Source organism: Phyllobates terribilis, unplaced genomic scaffold (genome assembly GCF_046119375.1).
Source record: "Phyllobates terribilis strain yellow unplaced genomic scaffold, ASM4611937v1 Scaffold_7__3_contigs__length_470593459, whole genome shotgun sequence".
NCBI lineage: Eukaryota > Metazoa > Chordata > Amphibia > Anura > Dendrobatidae > Phyllobates > Phyllobates terribilis.
The window spans coordinates 396,777,768-396,795,943 of NW_027362767.1; the positions used below are offsets into that span (position 1 = coordinate 396,777,768).

The 18,176-nt window shown below is 47.6% G+C and overlaps 1 protein-coding gene across 1 annotated transcript in view; it reads right to left on the minus strand.

Moving 5' to 3' along the window:
• Positions 1–11,607: 11,607 nt before the first annotated feature.
• LOC141154994 (cytochrome P450 2H1-like) overlaps positions 11,608–18,176 on the minus strand; it is a 45,407-nt gene continuing 38,838 nt past the window's right edge. Inside the window, exons 7-9 of the mRNA XM_073641583.1 lie at positions 14,624–14,811; positions 14,401–14,542; positions 11,608–13,341 (exon numbers count right to left, since the gene is read on the minus strand). Coding sequence (XP_073497684.1) covers positions 13,160–13,341; positions 14,401–14,542; positions 14,624–14,811 — 512 coding nt within the window. The 3' untranslated portion in view covers positions 11,608–13,159. The remainder of the gene's footprint in view (positions 13,342–14,400; positions 14,543–14,623; positions 14,812–18,176) is intronic.

The window sequence follows — 18,176 nt, forward strand, 5'->3', positions numbered from 1 at the left end:
ACAATCCACAAATACCTGAAATTCAATCAAATTTCCCTGCAGAGTAGTACTCCCAGAAAGAAAGACTCCTGCAGAGCGTAAACAAGCTACACGGGCGTAACTGACCTTTTTTTTTTCTTTACTTAAACGACACTCACAATACTTAAGCAAATGATCATCTTTACCACAATAAAGACACAAACCTTCGGCGAATCTCCGATCTCTTTCCTGAGAGCAGAGTGACATTGCCCCCACCTCCATTGGTTCTCCGCTGTCAGAGCAGATTTTCTGGGAACTAGGACCTGAAGTTACAGGAGTTTTTACATCATTAGCCCTGGACCTCAGTCTCCTGTCCACAGGAACAGCTAACTGCATAGCGTCCTGCAGAGTCTCAGGTGCAGGGAATTCAATTAGCAAATCCTTAACCCTTTCACTCAGACCAGCAAGAAATAAACATCTTAGTGCAGAATCATTCCATTTAACTTCTGAAGCCCATCTCCTGAAGTGTGTGCAATAATTTTCAACATCATCTGACCCCTGATTCAAACGTCTAAGTTCTGATTCAGCAGATGAGATTCGATCAGGATCGTCATATAATAGCCCAATAGCAGAAAAAAATTCTTCAACAGAACTTAAACACGGATCATTAGGCTAGAGAGAAAAGGTCCAACCCTGTGGTTCTTTGCGCAAAAGTGATATAATAAAACCAATGCGCTGTGATTCATTCCCAGAGGATCTTGGTCTCAAACAAAAATATAACGAACATGCATTTTTAAAGGAAAAAAAATCTTGCTGTTTACCATAAATAAAATCAGGCAGTCCTACCTTGGGTTCAACAAAATGCGCTCCAGGACAGCTACTCATGTGTTGCTGATGTTCGGCCACCTCCAGAGACAATCCCTGTGGGCGTTGAGCCAACTCCTGGATGGAAACCATACTGATCCCCGAATTTCTTTCCTTTTAGTTTTTTTTTTTTTTTGGGCTGGACTTACTGTTATGATCTGCAACATAAACTAAGGAAAGAAAAAGGAAAGCTGTCCCTACAGTAAGACTAAGCTGAATCCCTACGATGCAGCGGGCTGCCTGTTCGTTGTGAACAGTCCCGCCTTAGTCCTCGGCTAGTCTGAATGAAGACCTATAGAGTTAAGGGAGGAGTCCCTAAAAGAACTAAGGACTGGGACAAAATAGGGACACCTCCTAAACAGAAGTAGATGCAGAGCACAAAAGACAAACAGACAAAACGTACTAGAGGTCCCAGAGGACCAAGCGAGCTGGACAGAGATAGGCACCGAAGCACCTGGCTAGAGAGACAGTCAAACAACACTGAAGTCCAGCAAAGCCAAAAGGGCGGAGCTGGAATAAATAGGCAGATGGTCACGTGACCGCAAAACACAAGATAGCAAAAACTAACAGGAGGGTTCTAACAGAAAGATGAGGAGTACCCCAGGTGGGGATCACATTATTAATAGCCTTTGGACTAAATGTGTGTAGTCACCCGTGAGGGTGCAGTGTTCTAGTTGTGTTATATAGTGTAAAAGTTTAAAAATTTTTCTCAAAAAGTGTGTGTTTCTACCATTACCCATCAGGGTATACAGGCTGAGGACTGTGAGCAGCCGGACATTGACATTGTACATAGTTTAGCACTTCTTAAAGTGCACCTTCTTGGTTTTATACTTGAAACATAGTACCTCAGAACAAAAACCCGTTTGGCGTGGCGGAAGACGAGGTCCAGTATCTGGATCATCTATGCCCTGCAGCCACGCCCAGGGCCTACGTTGGGGGTTTGCGGACGGGTCCCTCATGCTGCTACTGTTGCACCCTGGTGCAGGAACTCTCTTTAAAATGTTTCATATGAAAAGTGCTCTTATAATCTTGTATAAAGGGAAGAAATGTTATGTGTTTGTGATCTTATATGCGGATGCATCTTAAAAAATTTTGCATGTTATTTATTCTTTGTTTTGCTTTGTTCCAGCCCGCGGACGTGCTGTGTTTCACCGGGGGGGGGGTGTGGCGCTCCAGGCCAGCAGTAGGGGCAAGACGCAATGTAGTATTCTGCTGAGCCCTGGCCCTGGCTCGAGTAGGGGGGAACCCCAAAATAGGGGGAACCAATAGTGGGTGTGGGTGGAGGATGCAGACCAGGAAGCACTTTTACAGTAGATATAAAAGGGAAGCCATTTTAGGGGGGAGTTCAGTAGTGGAGTGAGTCGAGTTTAGTGAGGGCTGTTCAGAGGAACAGTCCTGGAGCAGAGGCTCATCAGGAGCTCTGCTCCACAAGTTTGGGCCCAGGATAGAGGCCCCGGGGGGGAGCAGGGAGTAGTCTCCGTTCTAAGGAAAGGATCCAAGGGGGTACGGCGCGTGCAGGACGTCACCCGTACGCCCCACTCCTGCCAGGTGTCAGGAGGGATCAGTTGCTTCATTCTAATCTCCAGGGGGTCATGTTGGTCTCGGATCCAACGTACAGGAAGGACTTCAGCATACCCAAGTGGGATTGAGAGTGGGCAGCGTAGAGAAGGACCAAGTGTGAAGATGGTTAAAGTAGGAACAAGAGAAAGTGGGGTTCCGCCAGGCATTCCTAAGCTGCTTGAAGAAGGATTGAACCCCTGTCCGGTGGACGCGGCGCGACGAGGGAGACCTTCACCTGTAAAGTGAACTGTAAGTAAAATCTTGGATGACTGCATCGAACAGCCTCTGACTGTTTCTTCACCGGCAGCATTCTTCCTCCCCCACACTACAACGCCCAGCGCACCATTCATCTATTTTACACTTCCCTGAGGCCCTCTCCGCCTGTGGGGAGCCGTACCATCCTTTAGCTGCCCTGACATATGCCTCAGAGGACTGTTGCAGCGCTGGTGATCCTCACCAGACACCACAGGTGGCATCACAAACTCTCTGAACTTTCTACTAATAAGTGATACACCTTTGTGCACTGACCGCCCTGGGCCAGCCACCGTGATATCTCCCAAAGAGTACCCCACGGCCCTGGTGTCGAGTCATCCAACTGCCGTCATGAACAGGATACGTGACAAGCCCGTTATTAGCGGGTATTGTGTGCCTAAAGACTGTTTTACTACATTGAATGTGGCGCCCGCCCCAGAAGAACGGGCGCCATTACGTGCGTGATCAAAGACAACAATATGGAACCTCCCATCGTGGGCCGGGTCCTATAATGGCGCCAAAAGCATACCCTGCCCCGTGCAACTGTGATTGTCCGCATAGATGTGTCCGTCAAGGCAGGAAGGCCATCACAGGGAGTGACCGACAGCAAATCGCCATGGGACCGCCCCCAAAAGAGGAGAGGAGGAGGAGAAAAGGAATGGAGACAGGGAGTGGCCTCAACCAGTCTAGCCAGACTGCACCCATCAGCTAAGATGGAAGGGAGCAAAAACCAAGCCTCTGCCTCTGGCCTGCGGCTGCACCAAGCCACCCCCTCCACCATGGAGGAAGATATAGAGAAGCTGTCCCCGGAGGATGTGGAGTTCCTCGAGAGCGAGGTCCTTGAGCTGGGCCAGCAAGTGGAGCGAGCCCAGCAGGCAGCGGTCGCCAGGTGGAAAAGTCAGCTGCTGGAGAAACTAGCCGCCAGCCGGAGAGTGAGACCGGACGTCAGCAGCCGCACACCAGCCGCGGCGGAGTTCGCAGGAGACCAGGAGGCCGTGTGGGACACAGGAGCAGGTAGGAGAGAGTCCCCAGCCCCAGGCATTGCCAGCGCCGACCTGCTCCTGAGCCTCCTGCCCCAGCCCCCGCCATATGCTGCCGCACTCTGGCCAGTACCGCTACGCAGCCCGGAACCTCCACCCCCGGGGGTGGAACCCAAAAGCTCGCCACCAAGGGCCTTCCCAGAACCCCCACCTCTGAGCGCTGCACCGGAGGGTTCCCCATACAGCGTCCTTCCGGAACCTCTAATCCCGGGCACTGAAGCTGCGGGCCTGTTGCTGGGAGCCCTCCCGCCACCTCTGCGTCCGGCGCTGGAGCGGATCTATGGCGCGCCGGTCTTTGACTGGTCCGCCCGCTTCGATGATCAGCAGCCGTGCCCGCTCCTCCCAATACCAGCGCCCCCGGTTGGCTGCCCCGGCGGAGAGGAGTTATGCTGGGACAACCGGGGGGGAATCTGATGGGGTTCTCCCAGGAGACCGAGGCAGCCGCCCAGCAGAGGAAGGAATTCTGCCGGCGGGAGCTCAGGCAATTGGAGAGGGAGCGACGCACGCGGGAAGCATGCAGTGAACGCCTGGAAGCCCGTGACAAGGCCACCAAGGCGCAAGTCCGCCAGGGGGAGACAGCCAACCCCAGCCCCTGTGAGGAAGGCCTCATTGTCAAGTTTAATCTTAAGGCTGGGTGGGGCTTCATCCGTAGTCCCGAGTTCAACAGGGACATCTTCGTAAACTGGCGGGATGTGGAGCCTGAGCTGGAGGATGGCCATCCCGACCGGAACCTGTATCCGGTAGACCAAGTCACGTTCACCCGGCATCATGGTGAGCGTGGCTGGTATGCCCTGCAAGTCTACCATGCCAGCAAGGACGCACCGCTGCAGGAAGTCTCTCATGACCCGGCTGGGTCAGGGAAGAATGAGGAGTACCCCAGGAGGGGTCCCCAGTACTAGGAGTAGTACTGGGACTGCACATAACTGAATATAGTCACCCGTCCGGGTGCTGAGTTTATCATGTTGTTGTTGTAATATGTTTCCTTAGGTACCCGTAAGGGCATAAAGACAATAGGGAAGAGGACAGTGATCTCCCTACAAACTTTCCATTGTAAATAAGTTTAGCACTTCTTAAAGTGCACCCTATTGGTTTAATAAGAGCAATCGTTACCTCAGAACAAAAACCCGTTTGGCGTGGCAGAAGACGAGGTCCAGTATCTGGATCATCTATGCCCTGCAGCCACGCCCAGGGCCTACGTTGAGGGTTTGCGGACGGGTCCCTCATTCTGCTGCTGTTGCACCCTGGTGCAGAAACTCGCTTGAAAATGTTTTATATGAAAAGTGTTTTATAGGAATAAGTGCTTTTAAGATATTTTATATTCCATAATGTAACATTTAAAGTGATGTGCCTCCCATAAAGGGAAGAATGTTTTTACAGTCTTACATGCGAATGCATTCTAAAAACTTTGTATGTCATATATCCCTGCTTTTGCTTTGTTCCAGCCCGCGGACGTGATGTGTTTTACCGGGGGGGAATGTGGCACCCCTGAGGGTTCGGTCGCCACAGAGGTACTGCACCTCACCCAGAGGTGTGGTGTCTCCCTTCTCTCAGGTAAGGAGGGAGTGCTGCACGGAACCCCAACACCTGCATCCAACACTACACTACCCCAGGCAAGCAGGAGGGGCAAGACGCAATGTAGTTTTCTGCTGAGCCCTGACCCTGGCTGGGGTGGGGGAAACCCAAAGTTAGGGGAAACCAGTAGTGGGTGTGGGTGGAGGAAGAAGTTCATGGGAGCACTCATACAGTAAAGATATAAAATAGGGAAGCCATCTTAGGGTGGCAGTCTAGTAGTTGGTGAGGAGCTTGGGAGCAGAGTCTCTCTTGGAGCTCTGCTCCATTTCAAGGGCCCTGGACTGAGGCCCAGAAGGGGAGCAGGGAATAGGCTCCAATCTACTGAAGGGATCCTAGGGGGTACGGCGAGGGCAGGCGGCACCCATATACCCCGAACCTGCCAAGTGTCAGGAGGATCTAGGCCGCAAGAAGGGGACCGGCCCCTGGCCCAGTCGTGCAGCTTCAAGCCTAGGCTTCTGACTTCTGTAGCAGAAGCCAAACCTCTCACTTCAATCCAAAGTAAGGTCGAGCAGGTCTGAGCAACTCCGACAGACAGGGGGGACCCCGCAGCACCCGAATAGGATTCACAGTGAGAAGCGCAGGGCAGGAAAGAGTAAAGACCCAGAGTGAAGTCGGTCTAGGAAGGTACATATGAAAGTGGGGTTCTGCCAGGTACACCTGAGCTGCCTGAGGAAGGACTGAACCCCTACCTGGTGAACACAGCGTGACGTGGGAGGCTAGCACCAGTACTGTACACCTGAGGAACTTGAACAGAACTGTGAGTAAACTCGGATGACTGCACTGAACTGCCTCCGTTCCTTCATTTTGAGGTACCTTTTCCCTCCCTGCACTACAACGCCCAGCGCACCTCCTCCATTTTCTTCTACGCTGCCCTGAGGCCTGCTCCACCTGTGGGAAGCCGTTCCATCTTAAGCTGCCCTATCATCTGCCTCAGAGGACTGCCGCAGCGCTGGTGATCCTCACCAGACACCACAGGTGGCGTCACAACAAATCCCCTATAAATATCCCCTTTTTGCACTGACCGCCCTGGGTCACGGACCAGGCCAGCCACCGTGATATTCCCCTGAAAGCAGCCAGAGGCCCGGCTGCCGAGTACCCCACGGCCCTGGGGGCGAATCTGGAGACTTTGAGATTTTTTTAATTAAATATTAAATCTTGCTTCCTCCTCCCACTCATAAAGAAAGTCTGTGAGTCCTTCTTCCTCCGCCCTTTCATAAAGAAAGTCTGTGAGTCCTGCTTCCTCCGCAAACTCATAAAGAAAGTCTGTGAGTACTGCTTTCTCCATCCACTCAGAGAGAAATCTTGTGAGTCCTGCTTCCGTCACCCTCTCATAAAGAAAGTCTGTGAGTCTTGCTTCTCCCACCCACTCATAGAGAAAGTCTGTGAGTCCTGCTTTCTCCTCCCACTCATGGATAAAGCCAGGGAGTCCTGCTTCCTCCACCCACTCATAGTTTGCTGTGCGCGCGCGCCCGGTGCATTCAGTTCCCCGGCCTGGACATTCGGCGCTCTTCTCGTCCGTGTGTGTGCAGCCCTTTGCTGCGCGCTCCCGGATGTGACCGCCGGGTGTCATGTGCCGGGACTGCTCTGCCCCGTGCGCGTGCGCCGTACACGCGATCCTATTGGCTGGTTTCCGATCACGTGGTGCACCACGTGACCGGTAACCTAGATACTTTAAGGTCCTGTCACGCAGTCAATTTACCTTCCCTTGAGAAAGCTGTTTGGTACTCCACGCGAAACGCGCGTCGGGAAGCCAGTACCACCCACACTACTCTTTGGAGGCGCATCACTGATAAGGGGTAAGCGGCACCGAGGTTTACTAAGCTTGTGTGTTCATGTTATTGGTTTTTAGGGTATTACCCCTGATTATATTGCCACTGCCTGTGCAGCTTACTATATTGCAATATATATATATTAATTGTCTACTCTCTCAGCTGTTTCAGGAAGTGTGGCTTTAACAAAGGCTTGTGCACACGGGTACCTCTTATTTTAAATTTTCCAAGGTGCTGTCATTTCCTTTTCCCTTATCATTGTTTTGCGCCTCTTGCTGCTATTTTTCATCCCCCTCCTACTCAGATCTTGTCTAATTTTACAATTTTGTACTAAAATAACTATATGTATTAATAAAGTTGAATTTATCTTTATAGTAAAATTGAAAAAGACTCCGTGTTGTTCGCTTTTTGTAACTGTCTTGTGGAGTTTCTTGTTTGTATTGGTGCACAGTTGGTCCAGACGGATTCATGTGCCCACAAACAATATGCGTTTGGGATTATTTGTTACCACTCATAGAGAAACCTGGGAGTCCTGCTTCCTCCACCCACTCATAGAGAAAGCCTGGAAGTCCTGCTTCCTCCTCCCATTCATAGAGAAAGCCTGGGAGTCATGCTTTCTTCACCCACTCATAGAGAAAGTCTGTGAGTCCTACTTTCTCCACCCACTCATAGAGAGAGCCTGGGAGTCCTGCTTCCTTCACTCACTCATAGAGAAAGCCTGGGAGCCCAGGTTCCTCCACCAACTCATAAAGAAAGTGTGAGAGCCCTGTTTCCTCCACCCACTCATAAAGAATATCTGTGAGTCCTGCGTCCTGTGTAGTTTCTCAGAACTGTACCGAGAATTAGGAGGAAAATTCAGGGGTCATTTAGATTTCTCTTTTGTTCATTCACTTTGCATTTTGTCAATTGATGAAAATAAACTATTGACATTCCTATGGGCAGCATGGTGGCTCAATGGTTCGCATTGTTGCTTTGCAGTGCTGGGGTTCTGGGTTCAAATCCCACCAAAACTTTTGAACTTTTGCACAGTACTGTATGTCAGTGAACTCTTTAACTCATTGGGAAAAATTGCTTTCCTAGAGTCATGTATCAGGCATTTGTAGAGAGATGGACAAGAGAGATTAAGTAACTGTAAGCAAACATCACCCCTTGCTGGATTAAACTGAAAGTGAAACAAAGAATTGTGTTAGCAGGAACCAAATGTTGTGTAGCAGATTGGCAGGGGGAGAGACTTTGTGGCTGGACCTGATCCTGTGACCCAGAGGGTTTCCTGCGTATAAACGCCCTGTGTGCCAGATTGCAGGGGTCATTTGGCACCAAGAGAGCGCAGGATGCGGATGTGTACCGGAGGAGACGCTGCATCCAGAGATTTGGCACCAGGCTGCAGAGCGGAGCAGACATGCTCCAGAGGGACAGAAGAGCCCAGCGCGACAGGCCTAAGCTGGAGGGCTGTGCTACACCAGAGTTTGACATTGCCTGAGAGGCTCCACACTCCTCATAGAATCGCCCTGAGCCCTGCGCATGTTGATCAGAGTCTGGACCTGCGCCCCACACTAAGTTCCCGGGATCCGACGCCGCCTGGCAAGAGCCGAGGTCGAGACCACATTCCCCCAAGCGTGAGAGACTATCGTAGATGGTCAAGCTGAGAAAAGCTGAGAGAGGACTGCGACAGGAAAGACGCGCCAGCAGCAGTGGAGGAACTGCGCAAGTGAACAGAGCCATCACTTACAACTCTCACCTACGGTACAGGGAACAGTTGGTATTAGGATCTCAGGTTAGGTGGGGGCTGTTTGGTGCGTGGGATGCTAAACGGGCTCTAAATAGACTTTATATGGAAGAGACTTGCGGTCAAGCGGGAAGAACCGGTGACCCCCGCTATGGCCTTATAAAGAGAAAGAGAACTCACGTGGTGTCTCCCACGACTGGGTGCATCACACTGTTGCAAAGAACTGTGCTGTTATTCACTGAAATATTTCTCATTGTTATTCCAAGTTGCTGTTCATTACGCTTGCTACTAACCCCCTTTGTAGAATAGTTGCTATATATATAAAGTGGTCATATCAACCTTTGACTGTTCTCGTCTTGTGTCTCTGTGCGTTGCAATTCGGTACTTGCATCTCACATTGACTGTAGGGTTTCAACCAGGTATGTTTGACTCTGCAAGACTATAGCCGGGGACAAGGCTGCATGACAGACTACTCAGACAGGTTGGTCCCTGGTGGCTTTTCCCTGCCTTCTGCCCTGGATTGACAGGTCTCTCCCTATACACGCATGTAGCGCAGTAGTCAAACATATACAGTACAGCATCTCTGAAATCGCACAACCAGTGCCTAATCCATACTGCCTCTGGATCTTCAGCATATAAATCAGCTGTCAGTTTCCTTTTAAAAGATGACTCAGTTTATCATGAGATCAGAAACATCCATTTGTAAGACAGCACAGTTTCCAAGTTTTAAATACTCATCAGTATTGCGTAGCGGCTTCCACACATGTTAGCCAAGAGTCTATTGTTCTGGGCAGCATAAGCTGCCACCAGAAGAGTCTGATAGTGGCTCTCTTGCAGAGAACACAGGAGCACTTGGCAGAGTGATTGCTCCTGTGTATGGAGTTGTTGGGAGAGATAGCTGCCAACCAATCCATCGTATGGCCCACAGCTATCTATTGTGTAGGGGCCCCTAGGACTCGGGTTGACTGTATCTGTGGCGCCCCTGCGGGTTCAGTCGCCAGAGAGGAACTGCATCTCACCCAGAGGTGTGGTATCTCACTCTCAGGTAAGAATAGAGTGCTGCCCGGGACCCTAACACCTGCATCCAACATTACACTACTCCAGACCGGCAGGAGGGGCAAGATGCGCTGCTCCTCTGCTGAGCCCTGTCCCTGGCTGGAGTGGGGGGAACGAAAGTAGGGGGAACCATGTAGTGGGTGTGGGTGAAGGAAGTAGTTCAGGGGAGCTCAGTAAGAAGTGATATAAAAGTGAGGGTGGAACATTCTAGAGGGAGTCTGAGTCTGAGGAGATTGAGTCAGAGGAGGAGTTGGGAGCAGGAGCTTTGCAGGAGCACTGCTCAGGGAAGCGCAGGCCTGAGTGAGAGAGGCCCAGGAGAAGGAGAGGAGGAAGGAACGAGAGCAGAGGGAAGGCTCCAGGAGTGAAGAAGGGATTCCAGGGGTAAGGGCAGTGCTGGAAGCAGCCCATATGCCTGAATCTGCCAGGCGGTGGAGGGATTGAGCCGCAGAAGGGGACCGGCCCCTAACTAGTGAGAATTACAACGTTTAACTAGGAACCAGAGGCTTCTACTCTTTCAGGCTGAGAAAGACATCTACTGTAGAACGGGGTCCTGTCAGGCACCCTGGAATTACCTGAGGGATTGCTGAACCCCTGCCCGGTGAACGCAGCACGATGTGGGGGGTTATAAGCTGTCAGTTGTAACCAGGAGCAAAGAGAGAACTGTGAGTAAACCCTGAAGACTGCACCCCACTGTCTCTGTGAATTATTGCTGCGCCATCACCCCCTGCACTACACTGCCCAGCATCATCTACCTTATACAACATCTACACTGCCCTGGAGCTAAGCTCTGCCTGTGGAGAGCTGAACCAACTCTGCTGCATTAACAACAGCTCCAGAGGACCTGCTCCGCAGCGGCGGCTCCCTTTAGCCGCATACCCCAGGTGGCGTCACGAACGTTATACAAAAACTATAATCCCCTTTCCCAAATAACCATTTTATTGACCGCCCTGGGTCACGGACCGGGTCACCGCCACTGTGACATCTCCTCTAGCAACGACTGGCCCGGCTACCGAGTACCCCACGGCTCAGGGGGCGCGTCATATCAGTCTCTGACATGGCTGGTAACCAACTCCATGAATGGTCAAACATTGACTTGGTTGCAACCTATACAGTAAGTGGTACTAGAGAGACAATTTCTTTTCAAAGTCAGTGAAGGTTTTTTTCACATGGATGGATCAAGAACTAAGCACACTATCGTTCAGATATGTAAGTAACCTGGATGATATGTAATTTGCTCAAGCTGAATGAATTTTTGGGGTAGTTAAAAAACCACAAGTTGTCCAGCAGAAACCGCTTTAGGAAACTCTCATCTTTGGGGAGTTTTTCTTTTCCTGAAGTTATTTTGCAGAAGTTTTGAAGAGTTTTTTTCCTGAAGAGTTTTTTGCAGCCTTTTCATTGGACAGTGCCTATTTTGAAGAGGTTTCCTTTAGGATCTACTTCACAGTAATGACATGCAAGTTATTTTTACCCACAGGAATATTTCAAAATTTCTTGAGTAAAAAAAGTTAAAAAAAAAAAAAAGTGATTTCCCACAGAAATTACATCGTTTTCTAAGATTTTTTTGAAGAAAATTTTTTAGGACTATTTTATGGTCAAACAACTCTTGAAAAAGAACTTCAGTATAAATACAGCCTAAGGGTATTTGCAAACTTCACGTTTTTGAGGATTTTTTTTTACTTTTTAAGGGACATTTCCAGAGTTTCAGCTTAGCTTCTACTCCCAAAAATCCCCAAAATAGGATGTGTAAACATGTCCAAGGAATGTCAAACTTTTTTCCCCATATAATCATTTGTAGAACAGGAATCATCACTTCAATTGTAATAAAAGTTTATTTAACCTCTTCATAAAAATTACAATAACTTCAAAGACTTATGCAGACACTCCTACTGTTTACGCTATACACCTAAGCATATAATAGTTATCTAGTAAGCCCAACAGATCACCAAAAGAAAACCTTTTGATATAAAGAGGTAGTCTCATCTCCAAGATTCTATTCCAATATGTAGATATGTAGTAGGTGTAATTATAACAACATTACAAACATTACATTAGCAAATACCTCGATGGATGCTACTGTAATTCCCTGCACATGGGGTAAGCGAAATAGCTAATCAGAAGAACTATACGACATTTCCAATTGGTGGTATGGTATTTTCTCATATTATTATTATACCTATTACATACTGTGATCGGATTTTAATTAATCTTAATATTTACATGATGGGATCAATTTATGATGAAATTACTAAGATTAGGTTGGGATGAGGTTGGAATGAGATTGGGTTGGGGGTTTGCTTTGCACTTTTTGGGGGGCTGGCAGACTTGCTCTTTTTAATAGCAATAACAGCAATGGTTGTGACAAAAGTAGGAGGGAAGACTTAGACATAGAAGTGAACTAGTAAGCCAGCCCCCCTTCAGACACCACTGATGATGTTCCAACACAGGAAACACTATCCTGTGTCGGGACATAAATTAGAAGTAAAGCTGCCGATATCTTCAGATCTTGGCTAAATGAAATATATTAGTACAGTAAATTGTGTAACCTGCTAACTTTAGCATGTATAAAGCAGACTGTATTTAATGGAAAAAAATCCTATAGCTCTATAGGCCTTATTTATCAAAAAAGTCTTTGCTGCCCCTAGCAGCTAATTAAAGATTTTCTTTCATTTCTGAAACTTCTCTGGTAAAATGAAAGCTGAATTATTATTGGTTGCTGAGGACAACAAAGTATTTATGCCCTCAGCATGAGTAAAAAATGTAAAAACAAAGTTAACACTTACCCAGCCAATGACCTTCTTTTGGTCCGGTCATTGGTGTGGTCTTCACTTGGCCATCTTTGGTCCTTCTGTCACCCTTTATCTTTTGCATCTCCTACATTGACTAGGCCACAATATGTTGACGTCACGTGATGTCATGACTTGCGTTGCGTGACATCAAAACATTGCAGACTGGTTAGTGCAGAAGATGCCAAAGGTGAAAAGATGCTGAAGATGGCCTAGTGAACACTGCATCGGGGACTGAACAGAAGATGACGACTAAACCAGATTGGGCAGGTGATGGCAGGGTGAGTTTTTCTATTTTATTTATTCTTTATATTTATTATAATCCTGGGTCTTGATAGACCTTAGACCTTAATAATGTACTTTTTGATTTGCATCAAATAAATTTCTTGGCCAAATTAGAGCAAATTTCTGAATTCAAATTTCTTGGCCAAATACAAGCAAACTGTTTTGTTCAAATTTCGGCAAATTCATCATCACTATTTAGGTTTCATCTCCACATCTGTGTTCATTACATTGTTTCTGCTACTATTCAATCATGTGTGTTATGTATGTTTTCTAACAGTAACCCACGAAGAGTAATTAGCGAGGGACAGCAAACATCTCATAGTCATGAGGTTGAGAACCATTGGTTTTGGGTACTGGTCGGATGTCAATGAGCTCTCTGTCCACAGTAGGCTTCAGAGTGAACTTCTGCAGTAAAGTCGTGATGAATAAGAAGATTTCCATGCGGGCCAGAGTCATGCCCATACACATTCGTTTGCCTGGAAGGAGGAAAATATTGTGTGTTAGATGTTGTATAATGGTCATCGTGGACCATCTCTGTCCATTTCTAAATCATCTGCAAGTGAAGTAGTTCAAAAACTCTTGACCAACAAGCAGAATGCTTGCTGCCATGAATTGAGAGAGACATGGATTTGAGAACCTAAGCTAGATTGTATTATGAATCCATGAGCAATAATGGCCATTAGTAACTGAATTCCTTGGTATTTCTCCATGATGCTGGTCTTATGGCTACTTTGTCCAATGAGCATTACACTCAAATAGACAAAACTTCACTGCAACAAGCAACACCACTGCCTAGAGTCCTTGTATAATGCTTTACTTGATGGCACTATTCATGCAACATTATTGTGGCCTAGTTATCAACTGGGGGCATCAGGAACCAGAATTCAGTTTTGTAAGTGTTTTTTCTGAAATTCTATTTTCTAATTTCCATAGGTTGGTCAGGTATTTATGATTCCTCAGCGGAAAAGATTCCTGGTCCGTTACCAAGGCTGCGAACCGTCCAGAAATTCCTAGTCAGTCAATAAAAATAGGACACTTTTTTCCCCTTTCGATAAAAAAAAATTAAGGTGTCCATGATTTTTTTTCTGAAGTTGGGGAAACGTCGGTAACCGTTCCAGGTACAATAGCAAAGTAGATGAGAACAGCAAGTAGACTAGGCCCCTTTCATCAAAGATCCATTAGCAAGTCCATAGTCTACTTCTATGGTATGTACATCCTTGGGTTGTACATGGTGGACATGCATAAAAATCTCCTATGAGTATCAGAGCCACTTTAAAAGAAACAACCAAAAGGAAGAACTGATATATAGTGCCATGCCTAGTGCAGGACCTGTGGGGGTAGAGTATGACTAAAAGAAAAAGTCATGTTCCACTTCTTCAGGCCCAGCACTAGACATAATATAGCTGTTCCTGGAGTATTCCTTTGAAAAGTGGATCAGGTGTGGAAAATAATGTACAGTCATGGATTCACTAAAATTTATAATAGCATTTAATCATGTTTTATTAAAAGCTAAGAAACCCTTGAAGGGACGGTACCTGCAGAAAATACCATAAAGGCTTCACTCTTCTTAAAGCCACCATTCTCATCAAGGAAGTGTCCAGGATCAAACTCTTCCGGGTTCTTAAAATGATTTGGGTCCTTCAGAACGGATGTTAGCATAGGAACCATCATCATTCCCTTGGGGAATACATTTCAAATCAGCTGCTGAATATAGAAGATATGGAAGTATGTTATAATGTTCCACTATTGACAATTTACCTTCGGTATGTGATATCCCTTTAAAGTTGTGTCTTGCTGTGCTGCACGGGTCAGTCCTATAGGGAAAATATCTGCAAATCGCTGAATTTCATGGATGACCGCATCTGTATATGGCATTTGAGCCCGGTCCTCTGCTGATGGACATCGGTTTTGGCCAACTACGCGGTCAATCTCCTCATGAACCTTCTCTGTAGAATGGAAACGAACTAAGGTAAATTACAGTCGCCAATTGGAGAAAATCGAAGGGGTTTTCTAAAAATCACATTATTTACACATGCTTATACTCATGTGCATTTACTTGCACTCTCCAAATGCTGCAATAAAGTAGCATTGGTGTGAATGTACATAAGCTCTTAAGTCCACATTTCTGATGCTAGAATTCATCGTATGCTTGTTAAGCTCAGCCCAATGGATAGAAGAGACTAGCTATTGAACCGTTCTACGCCCAGGTGGCAAGCATTTTTTTTGGTATATGATCCACTATCCTGGTATATGCTCCTCCATCCTGGTCCCCCATCCTGGTATATGCTCCCCCATCCTGGTCCATGCTTCCCAATCCTGGTCCCCCATCTTGGTATGTGCTGCCCGCCATTCTGGTCCCCCATCCTGGTCTCCCATCCTGGTATATGCTCCTCCATCCTGGTCCCCCATCATGGTATATGCTCCCCCATCCTCGTATATGCTACCCCATTCCAGTTATATGATCTCCCATCCTGGTATATGCTCCCACATCCTGGTCCCCCATCATGGTATATGCCCCCTCATCCTGGTATATGCTCCCCCATTCCGGTATATGATCCCCAATCCTGGTCCCCCATCCTGGTATATGCTACCTCATCCTGGTTCCCCATTCTGGTCCATGCTCCCTCATCTTGGTATATTCTCCCTCCCATCCTGGTCCCCCATGTTCCCCAATCCTGGAATATGCTCTTCCATCCTGGTATATGCTTTCCCCCATCCTGTATATGCTCCCACATCCTGGTATATGTTCCTTTATCCTGATCTCCAATCCTGCTATATAATCGCCCGGTCCTGGTCCCCCATCCTGGTATATGTTCTTCCATCCTGGTCCCCTATCCTGGAATATGCTCCCCCATCCTGGTATATGATCCCCATTCCTGGTATATATAGAAGGACACATCCCTGGTTATATTATAGATTGTAAGAGTCTATCCTGGGGTTGTGATCTCCCTTTGGATAAATCCAAAATTCAGTGCAGGGGATTAAGGTAAAGAACTGTTAATCCCTGGGACTTCACTCTTTGACTTGGTGTTATGCAAAATCTATAAGTGATCCAGTGAGTCTACATCCACCATTGTTGCATTACAGAAAAAGAATAATGAGACAAATATACTGTAGTTTAATGAAAAAGTTCTTTAAGTTGAGACTAGTGTTGAGCGAGCACTAAAATGCTCGGGTGCTCGAAGCTCGGGCCGAGCTCGCCGTGATACTCGGGTGCTCGACCCGAGCAACGAGCCCAATGTTAGTCTATAGGAGACCCGAGCATTTTTGCGGCGGCACCCCCGGCAGTCTTTTAAAAGCCTAACAAGTGCCCAAAACGTTAGTGACAGTGCTCAAATGACATGGGGACAGCATGGAGATCGCCCCAGGAAGCATTTCTGACCCCCAGGTCACTGCTGTCAACAACGTGGTCAAAGGTATTAAGCCACTTTTAAGGGCTCACAATAAAACGTTCAAAAACGAAACTGAAACTGCTTTCCTGTGAAATATGTTAAGGAAGTTCCTTTCCAAAGTAAAGACTTGTGTATAAGGTAAAATAAGTAACCAAAAAAAAAATACTCCTCCACACCTTGGGCTATGTTCCCAAGTAGCCTTTTTTATGCGTTTTGCACGTTTGTATTGCTTTCAACCGTGACAAATGCGTTCACCAGGAAATGTCATTTTAACATTTTACAACCTTATGTGGCCATGTGCTGTGTGACACATGCATACAGTGCTGAAAAGACATGGGAACAGCATGGGGAAGACCCCTGGAAGCATCTCTGACACCCAGGTCACTGCCTAAAAGTGTGCCCATCAGAAGTGATCCTTGCCGCATCAGAAGAGGCAGACTTGCAACTATCCCCATGCAAGTCCTTGTCCCAGGGCAGTGTTCAATTGTACCTCCCCCATTCCTTGCAATGCAAGCGCAAATATGCAGTCAACCACCCACCCACCCGCAGGCTGAAATACTATACTGCTAGCTTGCACTTGAAATTGGGCCTTTTAGTTTGGAGGAGGCCGAAGCTGGCCACTACCTCATGGCTGCTTCGGCAGCGAGGTATCCATACTCAGTCCCCAGCCGCCCGGCGGCCAGGTGTCCACACTCGGTCCCCAGCCGCCAGGGGGCGGCTGGGTGTCCATACTCGGTCCCCAGCCGCCCCGCGGCAGGGTGTCCACACAGTCCCCAGCCGCCTGGGGGCAGCCGGGTGTCCATAAACGGTCCCCAGCCACCCCTATTTCTCCTGTCATCTTCCCCCCACACACTTTTCTTAGACCGGCCTGCTTTAGGGCAGCATTGGACGAACCCATCAGAGAACCAGACTCCTCTGGTGGGCCCTGGCTTCTCCATCAGAGGAGTTGAGAGTGCCAAGGTGAGGAGCATGATGATGATGATAGAAGTTAGCATCTGCTTTGTTTTCTTGGAATGCAAGCGCATGTATGTAGTAGCGGCTAGGCATGAGGTGGTCAGCGTTTTGGCGCATATCCTACCACCTCCGAGGATTGCTGGATGTTTTCCTGCTACTATCCCAGTTCTATGACTCCCATTAAAACAAAGCTTCAGGTGATAAATGATGGATGAGGTGGTGGCAAAAGAGAAAGAGCAGGAGGAACAGGGACCATTCACGTAAATATCAGTCCAGTCAACCACATATGTCTTATAGGATATGTTTCTGTAACAAAAGGAGTGGTTCGGCTACACAGTTATAGGGCATACAGTGAGTGCAATGCCTACCAAAAATTTCGAGGCACTCCAATGCCCCTTGGAAATGACATGGAGGTCAGAGGGCAATAACTAAACCATTTTTTCCATTTATAGCAACTGGGTCTCCTGTGCACTGTTGGCCTAAGCAGTGAATGGTAGGCTTTCCAAAAATTATGAGGAACTGCAATGCCCCTTGAAACAGACGTGGATTACAGCGTCCTAAAACCTTCTACCCATTATTGGGGAGTGGGTCTCCCTTAGTTTTCGCCTTTGCATTGAAAAGCAAAAGCTGACTAAAATTAGGAGGAAATGTAATGCCCGTTGGAAGGGACGTGGAGGTTAGAGGTAATTAAAAACAACATTTCAATGCCCCTTGGAAGAGCTGTGGAGTTCAGAGTGGCTTAAGAAGACGCTTTTAATGCCCCTTTGAAGAGACGTGGAGGTCACAGTAGCTTAACAAGACCGTTTTAATGCCCCTCGGAAGAGACGTGGAGGTCACAGTAGCTTAACAAGACGGTTTTAATGCCCCTAGGAAGAGACGTGGAGGTCCCAGTAGCTTAACAGGAAGGTTTTAATGCCCCTCGGAAAAGTGGTGGAGGTCGCAGTAGCTTATCAAGACTGTTTTAT